This window comes from Erinaceus europaeus, unplaced genomic scaffold, assembly GCF_950295315.1.
Source record: "Erinaceus europaeus unplaced genomic scaffold, mEriEur2.1 scaffold_225, whole genome shotgun sequence".
Classification (NCBI taxonomy): domain Eukaryota; kingdom Metazoa; phylum Chordata; class Mammalia; order Eulipotyphla; family Erinaceidae; genus Erinaceus; species Erinaceus europaeus.
In genome coordinates this window covers 159,847-179,101 of record NW_026647713.1, presented here as the reverse complement: position 1 = coordinate 179,101, position 19,255 = coordinate 159,847, and the positions used below count along the sequence as shown (strand labels likewise).

General features: G+C 37.0%; 1 protein-coding gene across 6 annotated transcripts in view; it reads right to left on the bottom strand.

Moving 5' to 3' along the window:
• Positions 1 to 19,255, bottom strand: part of PHF14 (PHD finger protein 14) — a 167,955-nt gene that overhangs the window by 47,716 nt on the left and 100,984 nt on the right. For all 6 annotated transcript variants that reach the window (XM_060184286.1, XM_060184284.1, XM_060184285.1 and 3 more), the window contains one exon: positions 14,591 to 14,708. In XM_060184286.1, coding sequence (XP_060040269.1) covers positions 14,591 to 14,708 — 118 coding nt within the window. The remainder of the gene's footprint in view (positions 1 to 14,590; positions 14,709 to 19,255) is intronic.

Below are 19,255 nucleotides of genomic sequence, written 5' to 3'. Positions count from 1 at the left end.
GTTTAGTCAGTGTTTCCTTTTTATAAATAAATTTCTTTTAAATAGTAAAAAAAAGAAAGGAAATATATAGAATACTATTTGTCTTAAACAGTACAGACACAAAGTAGCTATATACTAATACAAAGTGGCCTGATTTAAAAAATAATGCGTTGATTCAAGTAGGACTTGTCTAAATGACTCTGAAAAATTTTAAATCTATAAAGCATACTTTAAAGAGTTTTCAAACCAGTGAAGCAGATAATCACTTATAGCTGTTATTGAAGGTACATTTAACAAAAAAAATCAACTTGAGTTCAATGAGTATATAACACTACAACATAAACCTTTAAGAAACCTTCACAGAAAACATTAAAATAGATTGTATTTTAGATGACCAGACTCTAAATCTAACATACAAATAATACCCAGAGGAATAAGAGAACGATATATTAAAGGTGAAAAAAAGTTGTTGAAGTCTGAAATTACAAAAGCACCTAGGTGTCCGAACTAAGTCATAGGTGGAAATGCAGAGGAAATAAATTACTTCTCTGTCAAGAATCTTGGTCTGTAAGATGGAACCTTTTGTTAAATTTTTTTACGAGAAAGTTGAAACACTTTCATATTTTTCATACATTAGCAAAAGAGCCTAGAGAAATCTCCATTGCATTACATTTTTTTACTATATGATACTGAAAAAAGGTGTAAGTTCTTTTAGTTTGTATATAAATTGAGTGAAATACAAATATTTCAAAATAATCTTTGCAAAAACATGTGGGTGGCTTTAGTTTCTTTTTTTAATTTATTTTTTATTTAAGAAAGGATAAATTAACAAAACCATAGGGTAGGAGGGATACAACTCCACACAATTCCCACCACCTAATCTCCATATCCCATCCCCTCCCCTGATAGCTTTCCCATTCTCTATCCCTCTGGGAGCACGGACCCAGGGTCGTTGTGGGTTGCCGAAGGTGGAAGGTCTGGCTTCTGTAATTGCTTCCCCGCTGAACATGGATGTTGACTGGTCAGTCCATACTCCCAGTCTGCCTCTCTTTCCCTAGTAGGGTGTGTTGTATGCTTTACATTGGGTTCTAGTTCTCCCCCGCCAAGAGAATTGGATCAGTCCTGTTAGTTTCGTGGGCCTACTTGGCCCCGCCCCTAGGAACCCTGAGAGAGGGCCAGAGTTTGAGAGTTGGAGAGTTCCAGAGTTCCAGAGTAAGAGAGAGTGCTTGTGCCGCCACAAAGAGACAGCAGAGTTCTGTTTGGTGATTAGTTTGTCTTAGTTTATGAATCGTTGTTCCTGAATAAAGAAATACAGCTTCCCTGCCCAGCCGTTGTCTCCGCGTCTCTGTTACCTGCCCATGAAGCTAGCCCGGCCAGCTGGAGCCTATGAATTTTTAACAACAAATGGCGCCCACGTGGACCTGACCTGCGCATCTCTCAGATAAGTAAAGACAATTTGGCTACCTATGTACTATGGCCTTCTCTTCTGCTTGTGAAGAGATCTCCAAAGGCCTCTGCTCTTTCTTCACGAGACTGTTTTGCTGTTTCTGGAACATTTATCTCTGGACCACTCTGTGGTTTCCACTCGCTCGGGCGCACTCAAAACAGCCAGAGGAGTTGGGAAGAGCCAGCGGGCAAGAGGCGAGGCACAGAGCTGCTGTTTCCACCTGGTTAAACAGCCAGCCAGCCGGCTGCGCCCAGACAACCCCGCGCACCGCGCCCGCAGCCCCGCAGCCTGCAGGAGGCTGACGCCAGCACGCAGGAGCCCGATGCCAACACGCTGGAGCCCGATGCCAGCACACAGGCCAGCCCACAGGAGCCGGCTCTCCACCGCGTGGCACAGGGCACTGGACGTGTGATCCCTCCACGCTGCTCGGCCACTGCGAGCAGGGCAGCAGACATGACAGGGCCATGGGGCAGGGCTGCCGCGGCCTATCATGATCACCACCCCTGGGCACCTAGGCCCTCGCCTTCTACAATGCTGGCCCGCCTGCCCTCTTGCTATAAATTCTGGAACGATCCCGGACCTCCTGGACCCCCGGGCTCCCTGCCGAAACTGGGCACACGAGATCTCCAGCCGCCGGTCTGGTATGAAGGCAGACAAGTTGGAGTACGCAGAGATTTGTGCAGAGATCGCAATCTGCAATTCCTAGAAGTAAAGCTGCGCGGGAAGCCACCTCCGGATGGTGAACCCCCCCCCCAACAACTAAGACAGTACATATCTAAATTCGTGTTTAAAATGACATGCCTTCGTAACAAAGGTTTCTCTCCTTGTGTATTAATGACCATGTTTATGTGTATGTTTAAAGTTTGGTAAACAGTAACTTTAAGGCTAAATTCTTACTAGACAAAGTTAAATGAAAAAGGTTTTCAACATAATTCTCATAAAGATAAAATTAACTTACATTTAAAGTCTGAGGTAAAAATTAGTTAACAATCAATAATTTTAACTAAGTTGGTCTAAACAAAAGGTTAAATAGACTTGTTGATATGTAAAACTCTCCATTACCTTCTCAATTAGAAATGGTAGATCGCACAATGGCTATGCTAATTATTCTCATGCCTGAGGTTTCCTTTCCTGACTCCATCTTCAATGGGTGTAACAAAAGGTTAAAAAGACGTTGTTGATATTAAGTCTCAAATTCCTTCTCTATTAGAACATTAGATTGTGCTTTGGTTATGCTAATAACAAGTTTTGTTTCACAGTATGTAAATTGCAGCCAGCTGCCTTTGGGACTCTAGGCCATTCCCCACCCCCATGCAAATGCCCGTCATGGCAAGTACGCCCCCCAGAGGCAAGAAATGTTTTTTTAAGCTGATAAAGTTTTGCCCACAGAGGCAAAAAAGGCCCCCTCAGGCCTTCCCTTGACAGCACACTGGTTCTTGTTACTTGCTTACATGTTTCTCCATGTTTGTGCCAGTATCTTTTTAAAAAAATGCCTGTATGATATAGGTTTCTGTTCACCCCACACCCTTGATACTGTAGTCATTTAGTTAAAAAGAAAAGGGGTAATTGTTGTATGCTTTACATTGGGTTGTTCTAGTTCTCCCCCGCCAAGAGAATTGGATCAGTCCTGCTAATTTCGCGGGCCCGTTTGGCCCCGCCCAAAGGAACCCCGCCAGAGTTCCAGGGAGAGGGTTCCTGAGTGCCAGAGTTTCAGAGTTCGAGAGTAAGAGAGAGTTCCTGAGTTCCAGAGTAAGAGAGAGTGCTTGCGCCGCTGCAAAGAGGCAGCAGAGTTCTGTTTGGTGATTAGTTTGGTTTAGTTTATGAATCGTTCCTGAATAAAGAAATACAGCTTCCCTGCCCAGCCGTATGTCTCTGGTCGTCTCTGTTACCCGCCCGTGAAGCTAGCCCAGCCAGCTAGAGCCCTATGAATTTTTAACAACAAGGGTGGGTCTCTGGGGAAGCGGAGCTCCAGGGCACATTGATGGGGTCTTCAGTCTAGGGACGCCTAGCCGGCATCCTGATGGCATCTGGAACCTGGTGGCTGAAAAGAGAGTTAACATACAAAGCCAAACAAATTGTTGAGCAATCAATGTTGAGCTTTAGTTTCTTTTCACAACACTGGTTTTCAAACTTCACAACTCCTAAAAATATAAAGAATTAATAATTAACAGCTAAAATACAGTGTTTAGTGCCTAATAATAATAATAATAATAAACCCTCACTTTTAGATCCCTGTCCCACATCTATCTCCCAGTTTGATTTAGTTCCTCTGGGTCTATATAAATTATCCATCCATACAGTCATCCAGAGACTTCAGGTGTGGAATGACAACCCTTGAGCTTCATCACTCGGGTGAGACCTTTCCTTTTATAGTATTCTCTAGTTCCATTCCAGGTGGTCCACTCACCAATAAAGTCCCCAAACCTAGATATAGTCCAGGTCCCCTGAGATAGAGAATATGTTCACACGTGCCCATAAACTAGGGAAAAATATATACCCGAAAGCAGAAGTACACAAGAGCCTGCAGGGAATACCCCTCAACACTTCATCTGCACTGTTCCAGTCTTTAGGTCCATGGTTGTTCATTTGCTTGGCTTTGTATGTTAACTCTCTTTTCAGCCACCAGGTTCCAGATGCCAGCATGATGCTAACCAGACTTCCCTGGACTGACAACCCCACCAATGTGTACTGGAACTTCACTTCCCCAGAGCCCCACCCTACTAGAAAAGAAGAGAGAGACAGGCTGGGAGTATGGATTGGCCAGTCAACACCCATGTTCAGTGGGGAAGCAATAACAGAAGCCAGACCTTCCACCTTCTGCAACCCACAAGGACCCTGGGTCCATACTCCCAGAGGGATAGAGAATGGGAAGGCTATTGGGGAGGGGATGGGATATGGAGATCAGGTGGTGGGAATTGTGTGGAACTGTACCCCTCTTATCCTATGGTTTTGTTAATGTCTCCTTTCTTAAAAAAATAAATAAGTAAATAAATTATCCATACAGTCGAATAGCAGTTTCCCTAAGAGATTACTTAGTTAAAATTTTATGAAGAAAGGGTCTACAGGAGTTATAGACCATCTTTCTCATGTTATGGTAGCATCATATTGAATCAATTTAGTTGTTATAAGAATTATCTCCAGGCTTTATTATACTGCTTTGTAGACAGACCAAGGTAGACGCCACCTAAAAGATATTTTCCCTTTTTGTTTTACTAGTAGTATTTATAATTGAAAAGATAACCTGAGTTTTCACGTTTAAAAAATCTAAATTGGTCCCCAATTTTAAGGGGAAAGGTTCACAAGTAGTGAAGCAGGGCTGCAAGTTTCTGTTTTTTCCCCTCTTTGTATCACCCTCCCTTCTCAGGTTTCTCTGTCTCTATCCAATAATAAATAAATACTAAAAAATAAAAAAGAAATTTAAAAAAATCTAAATTGGCTTCAGAAAAAATATGACTTGAGAATATTTTCAATAAGGAACTGCGAATGTATAATAGCAAATTTCTAAAACCCAGGCTCTAGAATCAGGCTTATCAGGTCTGAAACACTACATATAACACTAGCTGTGCAACACATAACATCTTTGAAACTTCTTAAAAAGATCTGTATAGGGAAGATTAAATGTAACAATAATAATCACATCAAAGACCCCGATGAAGATTAAATAAGAATATTCATTTTACACAATGCTAGACACATACTGGTACTCAATAAATGTCACTGTTATTAATAGTATAATATTTTTTCATTTAAAAAAATGTCGATTTTCTTCACCTAAGCAATTATGTAGCCACTCCGTATGTATATTACTTAAAATTAAGGTTAGCAAAACATATTTGACAACACAGAAAACTGCCAGACACGAAAAAAAAAGCATGCTGGAGTTTCATATCTATAATTTCTTACAAATTTTGGTATTGAAATGGAACATTAGATGAACACAGAGTACACTCATTCCTGATTCACCCTTTTAGGTATTTTGATCTATGTGCCTGGTAGAAAATTAGATTTCCTCTGTGATCTAGAGACATATAGCTTACGTCTGTATTTTCTATGTGCCTGTCCTCATAGCAGTTAGAAACAGTAGCTGTAGCTGCTATATCCTCCCCCTACATTCCTAAGCTAGTAGGCCAAAGGCAGCAGTGCTTGAAGATAAAGATGACTAGGGAGGAATCCAGCTGGCTTTGGACTGATACATATTAGGCCTCCCTATCTCTGCCAGCACCAAGGCCAAGGATCAGGTGCATGTTTTGTAGCTATGTGAAAGACTGCCTTTGTCTGTTTTCTGCTTACTTTGAAATAATGAAATAAGTTCATTTGGTCTATTCCCCCACCCCTTCTTGTGACTACAATGTAACCAGAATAAAACTGTGTGCGTTTCCAAGGTGCAGGGAGAACTTACTGGAGTAAATCAGAGATCTCATACACATCAGTGTATTCAAACTCCTCTCTTATCACCATACCCAGCTGTGTTCTTGAGTTTGGGGATAATTTATGCAATAGTATCTCAACATTAAGATCAGAATATCTAAATAAAAAATTTCAGAATTCAATTCCATTAACTGTTAAGAGTTCCACAGGCACTTTGGAATAAACTAAAATATGCCTACTAGCTACAAAACGGAGACCCCGAACTCTTCATCTGCACTATTCCAGTCTTTAGGTCCATGATTAGTTAACAATTTGTTTAGCTTTATATGTTAACTCTTTTTTCAGCCACCAGGTTCCATATGCTAACATGATGCCAAACAGACATCCCTGGACAGACAACCCCACCAATGTGTCTTGGACATTCCCCAGAACCCTGCCCCATTAGGGAAAGAGAGAGGCAGACTGGGAGTATGGATCAACCTGTCAATGCCCATGTTCAGCAGGGAAGCAATTACAGAAGTCAAACCTTCCATCTTCTGCATCCTATAATGGCCTTGGGTCCATACTCCCAGAGGGTTAAAGAACAGGAAGGCTGGGAGTCGAGCAGTAGCGCAGTGGGTTAAGCGCATGTGGCGCAAAGCGCAAGGACCAGAGGAAGGATCCCAGTTCGAGCCCCCGGCTCCCTACCTGCAGGGTAGTCGCTTCACAGGCGGTGAAGTAGGTCTGCAAGTGTCTATCTTTTTCTCCCCTTCTCTGTCTTCCCCTCCTCTCTCCATTTCTCTCTGTCCTATGCAACAACAATGACATCAGTAACAACAATAACTACAACAATAAAACAACAGGGGCAACAAAAGGGAATAAATAAATAAATACAAAAAAAAAGAATACTAGAAATAGAGCTACCCTGTGATCCAGCAATTTCTCTCCTAGGGATTTTATCCTAACAACAGAAGAAAGTACCTATCCAAAAGATCAACCTATAGTTCATAACAGCATTTAATTGTAATAGCTCAAACTCTGTAGATCACAGTAAAAGGATGGAGAGTTAAGAGTCCACCTTCGGAAGACAAAAGGGGAAATGTCACATAACTAAAAACAATACTAGAAGGGGAGAAAGTTGTGGTATATATAGACAGTGGGATACTATTTAGCTATAAGAAGTGATAAAATCTCCTTTTCTGTATCTTCGATGGAATTTGAAAATCCTGTTAAATGAGTATAGTCAGAAGAAGGATGAATACTTGATTATCTCACTGACAGAGAGCAATTAAAAAGTAAGGCAAGAGTAGGGAAGTAAAGGGTGAAACCTGGACTAAGTGGGGTGTATTGCAGCAATTCAAAGGACTCTGGGCTGTGGACGAAGTGAGGAAGAGGGAATCAGGTACCCAAGAAACAATGGTGGAGAGAGACTTAGTTTGGTGGCAGAAATAGTGTGTACACACCTATCACAGGAAGAAAAAAAAAACTGTACTCATTTATCAACTACAGTCTTATAAAGCATTATTTTCTAAATGAACTAGTAAAAAAAAATTTGTGTGTATGCAATGAAATACTACTCAGCTATAAGAAATGGTGGAATCTTTTTCTTTTGTCAAATATTGGATGAAACTGAAAGAATCATGTTTAGTGGGATATATCATAACAAGGAAGAGAAGCTGAATGACCTTACAATGGAACTTAAGAGACAAAGAAGGGAAAACCAGTGAAACTTAGACTAGCTGTGGTCTACTACAACAAAGCTAAGAACTATATAAGGGATTAATTAAGGGCACTCATAACCCAGTGCATGATGGTGGAAGAAAACTTAAATTTGTTGTGGGTATAGAGTATGGATACATATCATTAGGAGATAAGGAATTGTACTCTTGTGACATCTGTCTTAGGAATCATAATTTACCCCAGTAAAATTGATTTTAAAAAGATTTGTAAGGATTACAAGACTATAACTTATTGACAAATTCCAATGTGTGTAATATGTATTTTGTCCAACTGCAATGCAAATTACCTTAAAATTACAGAACTAAAAACATCAGCATAGAGTCGAATTCTGTTACAAAGTCTAGCCATAGCTTTGTTTTGCTGAAAATTGTTACTTGATTAAAAAAATATTATCAAGGGATGCAGGAAGAGACCCAGCACCACATGGGAGTACATTAGATGTTGCTAAACTCTAGTGTTATGTTGTCTCTTAACTCCCCCACACCCCAAGTAAGAAGAATCAAAAAGCTGGTTGAGGAAAGATGAAACTGCAAATTATCAGAACTCTGAGCCACAAATAATAATAATAATAATTAAAATAAAATTTCTGCATAAACATGCTAGGACAATCAAGTAAATAATCTTTGCTTGTTCTGTTTTTTTTTTTTTTTTTTTAAACCAGAGTACTGCTCAGTTCTGCTTTATACTGATGGTAGGGATTGAAATTAGGACTTTGGAGCCTCAGGCATCTCTTTGCATTGCCATTATGCTATCTCTGCCCAAGTAAATAATCTTTCTGAGAAGTTAATAATGATTTATGGTCAGCTCAAAACATATAAATATTAGTTTAAAAGCATAGGAACTATAATTAGAGGTATTGTTAAATAACTTTGTAAATCATATGGTCAGCCTCCACGTAATCACTCAATTAAAAGTCAAGTACTTAAAATAATTCATGCAAACAATTCTGAGACAGGATCAAAGCTAGAATTATTGTCAACAGTTTGAACACAAGTATGGGATAAGACAAAAAAAAAAATCACTATATTTATGGATTTTACCCCAAACACTAGCAAAGAGGAACGGAATGTTGAAACACCTAACGCACAGTCATCTTGAAGGAAAATCATGCTGGTTCTAAAAATCAGACTTTAATTAAGTCTGGAGACTAACACATTAGTTCTATCAGTTTCTAAAACAGCCTTTCCACAGATTTTTACCTCTATCAGTTAAAATTAAAACTCAGTAAAGCTGGCAAAGCACGTTGTTGTAAGCCCTAATGCTTGTCATAGAAATGCTAAATTTCTGAACTGCTGTTAAGTAGTATATGTTTTAACTGAAAATGACTACTCCATCAACCATGATAAATTCAGAAGTTTAAAATTCACCGTAATGTAAGATAAAATCCCAGAGGTCGAATAAATACTTAAAAAATCAAAAAGTCACTTTTTAGTGGATCAGTTATATGCTTCAAATTTAAAAGAACTTCAAAGAGTAATTCATTTGAACTTTTTATTTTTCATAAATCTTCACAATACATAAAATTTTGACACTCAATTTCCACTAATACTAGATTCAATTAAATGTGCTTGTTTAATGTACTGCAGTAAGATTCTCCTTGAAGAGCTTTTTTTTTAGTTCAGATCTTAGAAAGCTGAAATTCTCAAAGTCTCTGTTTACTTAAAAAAAATTATTTTTAGGGGCGGAGTCAAGATGGAGACCTGAAAGCAGTAATGAAACAGACACCCCCCCTACCCCAAACTGACTCAAACTCTGGGAATGCTAAGGGGAAACAGGATTTTCAGGCTTATAGAAGATAAACTATAAAGAAGGGGTCAAAAAGGAAGCACAGTAGAAAGTTATATATCATCCAAAAGCCAGCAAAAATGAGCTTAAAGGACAAAGCAAGCAAAACCATGAGTCACCCAATCCCCAACACTCAGCTGGCTGGTTTGTGGAAACTGGGCAGACAATGAGGCATGTCCACCTGTGGAGTTAAAATCACCAAAGGGGAACTTTTTGTCAGAAATCAGTGGGGAGTCAGCTAAAGCTGCCTCACTTCAATCCAGCTACTAAGGATCAGTTTGGATGGGATGGTATTTTCCTTCCCCTCCTCTGACTTGATTTATAGGATGTCTCTGTTCTTTTGTTGTATTGTAAGCTTTTTAGGTCGTTGGATATTGGCTGAAGGTTTTCTTGTGATTTTGCCTGTGAGAGGCATCTGTGCTGTAGTGGTCCCCCCCCCCCCCATTTTCTTATTTATTTTGCCTTTTATCTTTCTTTCTCTCTGGCTTGATAAAACTTTCCTTTCGCCTTTGTTGTGGTTATTATATAGGATACTGATTGCTTTGGCTCTCTTTTGGGGAAGCCTTTGGTTTGGAGCTGCTCTGCCGTTTCTATTATTGATTTTTTTTTTTTTCCTCTCTGATTTGACCAACCCATGATTTTGCTACAATCATTTATCTGGAACCAGAAAACACCTAGAATCGCCAAAACAATCTTGGGCAAAAGAAATAGAAATGGAAGCATCACACTCCCAGATCTCAAACTGTATTATAAGGTCATCATAATCAAAACAGCCTGGTACTGGAACAAAAACAAATCCACAGATCAGTGCAACAGAACTGAAAGAAAACCCAGAAATAAACCCATACACCTATGGATATCTAATCTTTCATAAAGGATTAAATGTTAAGTGGAGGAAGGAGAGTCTATTTAATAAGTGGTGCTGGGAAAACAAGGAGGGTGAGGGTAGAAACGCACCTTTGGTGATGGGAATGGTGTTAATATACACTCTTATTAACCTATATTCTTACTATAATTCACTATCTAATCAATATGTGAGGGGAAAAACAGATTGAATGTCTCAAACTTTTTGATGCATATACTCCAGTTCTGAGTATATATTTCTTTAAGCACTTAAGGTTTCAAATTGGTAACTTGACTGAATTTTAACAGTGGGCTTAAATTGTTAATACATTTCTAATAATGACGTCTTCTTTGAAATATTAAATCATCTGCAATCTTAGAACAGAGCAACAAGAAGCAACTGGCTGCATCACTTTATTAGCTACCGCTATATGTAAATAGCGTTAAACTACATAAATCATGGTGAGGTCTTGTATGATACAGAAAATCCCAACAAAGAAATTTTCAAAGTCAACCACATTTCCAAATAACTTGGTTACAATACTATCTATTGCCTTCTTAAACCCTAAGGAGCCCTGCCCATTCTCTATAAAACCCATATTTCTCCCAGTCTTAGAACTTCAGCGGTGGGGCTCGTTTTTTAGTAGTTTTCTCTCGACCCATACCAAATTCATACTGCATCTGCTGATCTCAACCTAATCAATGCAACCAGTATCAACTTGACATGTTTCACTTCAAACTGTGTCCACTGTCATAGGCCTGCAATGTCAACTCTTCACCTCCAGTACTTTGATGAGATGTTCCTACTAGCTCATATGACTTCTTAATTCCATTTCGGATGGTGCACTTTCTCAGAAAGCCCCAGCATCTAGATATAGACCAGGGCTCAAGAGACAGAGCACATATGCACATGTATCTTTAAGTCAGGGGAAATATATACCTTAAAGCAAAAGTACACAAAAGTTTGCAGTGACCCAATAAGTACAGCAAGCAAGTAGAAAGACCTGAAAAATACAACATAAAGTACTTAATCAAACAGTTTTTACTTAGACCCAGGTACTCTCCTCATCTACTTCCTATTTCATTTCCCTCAATCACTTCAGGGCTAACCTTGTCAGACAAAGGACTACAAAAGCTGGATAAGGGCAAGAGACTAGCATACTTTAATGATGGTTAAACTTTGGTTTAATGAAAGTAAATTTTGGTTACTACCAGGCCACCTCATCTCCTGGGGCCCTAGTCAGGAAATCATGGGATTCCCACACAGACATGATATGGGCCTAGACCTCTAATAGATTCCTCTTTCCACTGTCACTGGTCATCTCCATCAGCAACAACAAAATGGATCCCTTTATGGGCCCCTATAGGACCTAGCCCTCAATGTGGATCAACAATGGTAGAAACTACCCCATTATAAAAAACTCTGACACTCGAGGAAGTTGGGTCCAGTAACGGGTGCAACCTAGAATCCTCCTAGCTATGATTAGAGAATGTGAGCTCACACCTACAGTGATCCAGAGGTTACATAGGCTCCTGCACTGAGTATGGGTCCCAGATCAAATCAATGGTGTTTACAGTTAATAATATTTATATACTTTTCCCATACTTGGGAGCTACTCTCTTCCCTGACACAGTTTTCTAGTCTGACATCTCCCCAGACAATACCTTTGGTCCACCTGCATGTTAGCTGCTGGGAGCTGGCAAAAATTAATAAAGTCAAGGGCCACTTGGAATATACCTAAAATAGACCTATCAGCTTTTTCCAAAATGGAGACCTCAAATCTCATCTGCTATATTCTTGCCTTTAGGTTTTGTTTCTCTTTGTATCTTAATGTTTTTTCAGACACCAAGTTGCAGATGCTACCACAATGCCACTCTGACTTCCCTGAGCAGATGACCTCACCAACATACTCTGGAGCCCCACCTCTCCAGAGTGCTGCTCCATTAGGGCAAGAAAGAAATAGGCTGGGAGTATGGATTGACCTGCCAACAACCATGTTCAGTGGAGAAGTTAATTACAGAAACCAGACCTTCCACCTTCTGCACCCCATAATGATCCTGGGTCCATGCTCCCAGAGAGACCAAGAATAGGAAAGCATTCAAGGGAGGGCATGGGATACAGAAATCTGGTGATGGAAATTGTACCCCTGTTATGCTATGCTTGTTGATATTTTTTATTTTATAGACAAGTTAAAAAATGATTATTTAATATGATATTTCATCATATCATTTTTAAGTCTCTGAAGTTCTTTAATGTAAAAGATTTGGTAAATAAAACAAAAATGGAAAAAAAAGATAATAACTATATAACCCTTTAGCTAAAACAGAAACTAAAAGTTTGATATGGCACAGAATATTACCACTGTCTCAAAGTTTTCCCCATAAAATTATTTGTTATTTAGGAAAAAAGAGAAGGGAAGAATTATAGATAACTCAGTCAAATGATAAAGTTAACATTACTTTTTTTTTAATATTTATTTTATTTATTTATTCCCTTTTGTTGTCCTTGTTGTTTTATTGTTGTAGTTATTATTGTTGTCGTCGTTGTTGGATAGGACAGAGAGAAATGGAGAGAGGAGGGGAAGACAGAGAGGAGGAGAGAAAGACAGACACCTGCAGACCTGCTTCACCGCCTGTGAAGCGACTCCCCTGCAGGTGGGGAGCTGGGGTTCGAACCGGGATCCTTATGCCGGTCCTTGTGCTTTGCGCCACCTGCGCTTAACCCGCTGCACTACAGCCCGACTCCCATTACTTTTTATGTTAACACTGAAGTCATATTTATCTGATAGGCATTTTAACAAACCAGATAGAGCAGTACATTAAAAAGATAGTATATCATCACCAAGTAGGATTTATCCCACAGATGCAAGATAAAAGTGATCCACCACATCAACCAAAGAAAAATAAAAATCACATGATTATTCTGATAAAGAAAGCCTTCAAAAAGATTCAACACCCTCTCATTATCAAAATATATATATTTTAATTGGGATAGAAAACTTCTCAAACTAGCTGAGTCTATATATACATTCCAACAGCCAACATCATACTCAATGGTGAGAAAATGAAATCCTTCCCTTTTAAATAAAAAACAAAACAGGTTTACCAACTATCACCATTACTACTCAGCATAGTCTACAAAGCCCTAACCACAGCAATCAGGCAAGAGTAAGGAATTAAAGGGATATAGATGAGCAGACAGTATGATAGTATACTGCTGGTAGGGTTGTCAATTGGTCCAACCCTTGTGGAAATGAGTGTGGAGATTTCTCAGAAGTCTCAAAATAGACTCTGTACCACTTAGCAATTTCTCTCCTGGGGATTTATTCAAAGGAAACAAAAACACCTATCCAAAGAGACCTACAATATACCTGTACTCATAGTAATAAAACTCAGAATAGCTCAAATTTGAAAGCAGCCTAGATGCCCACCCACAGATAAGTGGACAAGAAAGCTGTGTTATATATACACAACAGAATACTACTCAGCTTTTAAAAGATTTTGAAGGCATCTTGGTGGCCTTTGATGAATTGTGAAAGAATCATATTAAGTGAGATAAGCCAAAGAGAGAAGGCCCAATACAGGATAATTTCATTCAGAGCTAAAACTTAAAGAGATAATGACATAAAAGGAAAACAAAGTAATACTTGGACTGGATATGGTGTATTGCACCAAAGCAAATGACAGGTGAGGAAGGGAGTGAAGCAGGCATTAGTTCTTAGTGCATGATGGGGGGAAAAGGACCTACATTGGGGATAAAAGTAAAGAGATGAGAAATCGTATCCACATGCCAACAACTACTATAACTTGTTAAGACCCAATAAAATCTACTAGCTATCTACAAAACAGAGACCACCCCCACCCACAACTCTTCATCTGCACTATTCCAGCCTTTAGGTTCATTATTAATCAACAATTTGTTTGGCTTTGTATGTTAACTCTCTTTTCAGCCACCAGGTTCCCAGATGCCAAACAGACTTCCCTGGACAGACAAACCCACCAATGTGTCCTGGAGCTCCGATTCCCCAGAACCCCGTCCCACTAGGGAAAGAGAGAGGCAGACTGGGAGTATGGATCTACTTGTCAATGCACATGTTCAGCAGGGAAGCAATTGCATCCCACAATGACGTTGGGTCCATACTCCCAGAGGGTTAAAGAATAGGAAAGCTGTCAGAGGAGGGGATGGGATACAGAGTTCTGGTGGCTGGAACTGTGTGGAGTTGTACCCCTCTTATCCTATGGTTTTGTCAGTGTTTCCTTTTCATAAATAAATAAAAATAATAAAAAGACCCAATAAAATGATTAAAAATTAAATACAAATTTAAAGTTGGTGCTTCATTATTCTAATTCTCTTCAAAGTTAGGAACCTGATGGTATCATGTAAAGAAACTATCAAAATAAAAATAAAGAAAGCCAAAATATTTTTCTACACACTTTATTTCCCCTTACCTTAGAAGATGAAGAATCACATTCTTGACATATCCATCCATAACCTGTCTGCTTAGGAGACTTTTTCAAAGGAGGATCCAAACAGCCAAAATGGTAGCACAGTCTGCACTCATCACATCTGCAGGGTAAATATATATATGGTAGATCTAAATAATGTTTTTAAAAAGCAAATGGCAAATTATTGTACACTGCAACCATAGCAATGGCAATCCTATACTTGAATCAGAAGGCATTAAATTCATACTTATAAAAAAAGGCAATAGGGGCCAGGCAGTGCTGCATGTAGGTAAGTGCACATATTACAGTGCATATGGACCTAGGTTCAATCCCCCAATCCCCACCTGCAGAGGGAAAACTTCACAAGTGGTAAAGTACTGCTGCAGGTATCTGTCTCTCTCCCTCTTTATCTGCTTTCCTCTAAATTTCTGTCTTGTCAAATAAAAAAATAATAAAGCTTTAAAAAGGGGAATATAAACCAGAAATAAATATTTTAGGTAAAACAACATTAACAAAGATAACAGTACATTCAGAAAAAACTGATAGAAATATTAAGAGCATATGTGAGTATGCATATGTACAGTAGCCAGATGTGTTCCAAAATAAATTGAAATAGTTTATACTTTAAGAATTAATCACTTGTCCATTAGATAATTTCTAAATATTAAGATACATGTAATTTAAGATTATAATTCAGTTCATAAATTGTGATTATTATCAAATTGAAACTCTAGAATTCTGTTAGAGTATACTAACAATAATTAGTGCATAGTTTATACCTCATTACTCTCCTCAAATTAGATTATAAGTGCTCATAGCATGCTAATATAAGAAATAAAAATAAATATCTATCAAAACTTGATGTTTTTCATATGTAAATCTTCTAAAAAATTACCTATTATTTTTTAGTACTTTCAAAGAATCTGCTAGTACTTAGATACCTAAAATTCACAAAATCTAAGAAAACTATCATACCTATTCTTTTCAGAAAAACATCCTGCTGACAATGAAAAAAACTGTATTATTTCAGTGTTGTAAAAATGAATTTTGCATCAGCTGGAAAAACAAGATGAAAATTTAACAAGTAACAAAGATGCATAAATCTTAAATATGAAATTATATTCCTCTATTCTTTGAGCTTTCTTAGAATTAAAAAGTATTTTTTTCTAAAACAATGTCATAAAATTATAAATTTTCCCTCCATAATTCTTTACACATTAAAGTATGTGCTTTTCCAAAAGTGTTCTTTTTTACTCAATAACTCAATACATAAATCTGAAAAAATGCTTACCTTAACTATTCTAGCTATAAGTAAAATGAAATCTAGTAAAAATAATAGTTTTATTAACTACAGCAATATTACATTTAAACTTATAAGATGTTCAAATCCCTCGTTTTCACATTAAGAGAAACAAATACACAGTCAAATTCAAATAGGGCCTAGCTCTACTAAGCAAGAGTTATCATATTAATGTTTTCCCATTTAATTTATAATTCAAAGGGCTGGGTGGTACACCTGGTTGAGTGCACGTGAGTATTACAATGCACAAGAACCCAGATATGAGCCCCTGGTCCCCCACCTGGAGGGGGAAAGCTTTGCAAGTGGTTAAAAGCAGTACCGGAAAAGTGTCTGTTTCCTTGTCTCCCCCTTCCCTCTCAACTTCTCTCTATCCAATTAATAAAAATTTAAAAAATTATTTAAAAAATTTATAACTCAGTGTTATAATACCTTGATAATTATGATTCCTAGCATGTAACAGAGGCAAACATTACTATGAATATAGATGAATCATAATTCATTGTTTTTCACCTTCAAATATGTGGGAATTTCTTGATCCATCTTCAGATTTACAGTCAAAAAATTAAATAAGTTTGCTATACTGATATAGTTCCAGTATGTAGCTGACAGAAGAAAATATTTATGTATATGCCATTTGGAAATGACTTAATCCCTACTGATTCCTTCATTAAATGACACCTTTGAGAATGGCTATATGAGGAACTCTAATGTATTTTAATAGGTTCCAAAGGAAAGGTAGAATTAATTTGCTTCAGAATTATAGGGTGATGTGTGAATGCTCTCAAATTTTAGTCATTTCCCAGCAAATACAAAACTCAATTCTAAGATTAAAAAAACTAACAAGTAGAACTGCCAAAATTAAGGAAAGAAACAGGGTGAAATCACAATGGACTATGGCTCATGTCAGCAGATCTGGTGACTTGGAAGGAGGTGAGATGTAAAAGGAAGGCTGGGAATCTAGTGCCTTGTAGGAACTCTCCCTAGATATACTTAAAATTGTTTCTATATAGAAAAACATCTAGTTGTTTTTATACTAGAATTGAAGAAACCCATATCCTTATATACTGGTAACAAAATATCCTGAAATACAAGTCAAATTGAGCAGAATTTGTAAGAATTAATATCCTACAGACAAATATGAGATGCCTAGACATCAAAGAATAATATCGATGGCCAAAATAGTGAATTATTTATTTCATACACAGGAGTACATTGTAAATTTCAGCTAATTTTGTCACCAAAAGATATTGGCTTAATTACAAACTTAGATCACTTTAAAAACTCAAATATCAGAAACTCATAAGAATATGCCATCATTCCATTGCCTAGTAGATTTAAAGGAGTTTCAATCAAATTACAATTTATGGTCTTTTTCAAAAGAAGTTACTGATCCACAAAAGTATGCCCATGTAACATAATATACTTTATTAAATAACACTAATATCTATGTAATAAAAACAGACTAGTATGAGATACAAATAGCACATAAATAGAAAGACAATGCTTAAAAATATTAAGAGAATACTAAACTATAAACAGTGCAACTTTAATAAAATGAAAATTAGATGCTTAAAAGCTTGTTATTTAGACAACCAATAAATATAGAGCATATTAACACCATATGGCATTCTAAAATCACATTTTAAAATGAGATAAAAGGAATCCTGTAAGATAAAGAGAAAACTTGATTTTTTTTAAGTTAGATTCTTACTAGATGCAATTTGCTAGACCTCCGATTTATAACAGATACAGCTATAAATAATAAAAGTTATATATATATGATATTCATATATGGGGTGTTTTATACATTAACAAAATACAGTGACAAGATGAGTATCTCATATGTACTTAAAATACTTACTTAGAATATGGTTAAGTATAGCACCCTAGACAAAGAAGAGGAAGAAAATGATTTATGTTTCTATGTGTTTTGACAAGAAGTCAGCCATGTGTTTCTGTGATTATTGAGAATATGCATACAAGTAAAAATAAACAACTGATCTAATTCTTCCAGAGACTTAGAAGATAAAAGTCAGTATTCCAAAGAGTTTAGTTCCCTTACATTTAAAGACTTCCTTAAATTCTAATAATAATTTTACTAGAGAATATCAAGTGAGTACTTTTTTAAACTAACCAAAACCATTAAGTAAGTACTCCTATTCAAGTAATTTGTAACTAGATAATAAGTAAAACTTCAGGAAGATAAAAAATTCAAAAAGGAGACTAAAAAAAGAAGATAAGCAACTATTTTCATAATCATGGGGATCCAGAATCATAGGTATTTTTATAGCAATGGAAATTTTATTTAAATACTCGTGTGTGGAGAGTAAAATAATGACCACTAAGTCTATACAGAATAAAATAAATGACTCATAAAAATATATACTTAATACTGAAAATCTAGGGAATTGATGAGTTGTCTTAGTTTTTTTTTTTTTTTCAACAAGAATAATTCTAAATAAGAAAGATAAAAAGACTTGGTCTCATTAAAGTTACTTAAATAAAAATCTCCCTAAAAGCTTAAACATCTACACAAATATATTAACATTGCTGACAGATTCTTTCATAAAAAAATGAGTTATTTCAATTATTCTTTTTAACAGACGCAGAAAATGCAGGATATGGGCTGTGAATTAAATCCCTTTTTAAAGTAATACAGTAAGTTTGAACAACATTCTGCATTCTAACAATATCAGAATAACATTTCATATACAAACATTACTCATCATATTTTACATTGTCTTTAGTGCAAAGAACTTATATGAGCATTTCCTAAACAAAAAGAATAAATAAATTAAAATATTCTCTACTTCCAATTTCAGAAGTAAAAGACAAATGCGAAGGCCTTCAATATATTCACTAAAGCCACTGTAAACTTTTATCATAGGCAATAGTGAGTGAGTGGCAAGACTATGTTATATAAAGTATTAATGGAAAATAATTATTGAAAAAATCTGGATAACTGTCAGAGAATAAATCAAACAATCACTTAAATAATGAGATTAGGGCTGATTGGTGGTGCACTAAGTGCACATAGTACTAAGCACAAGGACCCATGCAGGGATTCAAGTTTAAGCTCCCACTCCACCTTGCACAGGGGTTGCTTCATACGCAGCGAAGCATGTCTGCAGGTGTCTTTCTCTCTCTCTCTCTCTCTCTCTCTATCTCCCCTTCTCTCTCAATTTCTCTTTGTCCTACCCAATGAAATGGAAAAAAAAAAAATGGCCACAAGGAGCAGTGTTATTTGTAGTGCCGGCACTAAGTCCCAGTGATAATCCTGGAGGCAAATATAAATAATAATGGGATCAATTCAGTTAGTTTTATCTTAGCAGCCACATTAAAAGATTAAAAATGAAACAATAAATAAG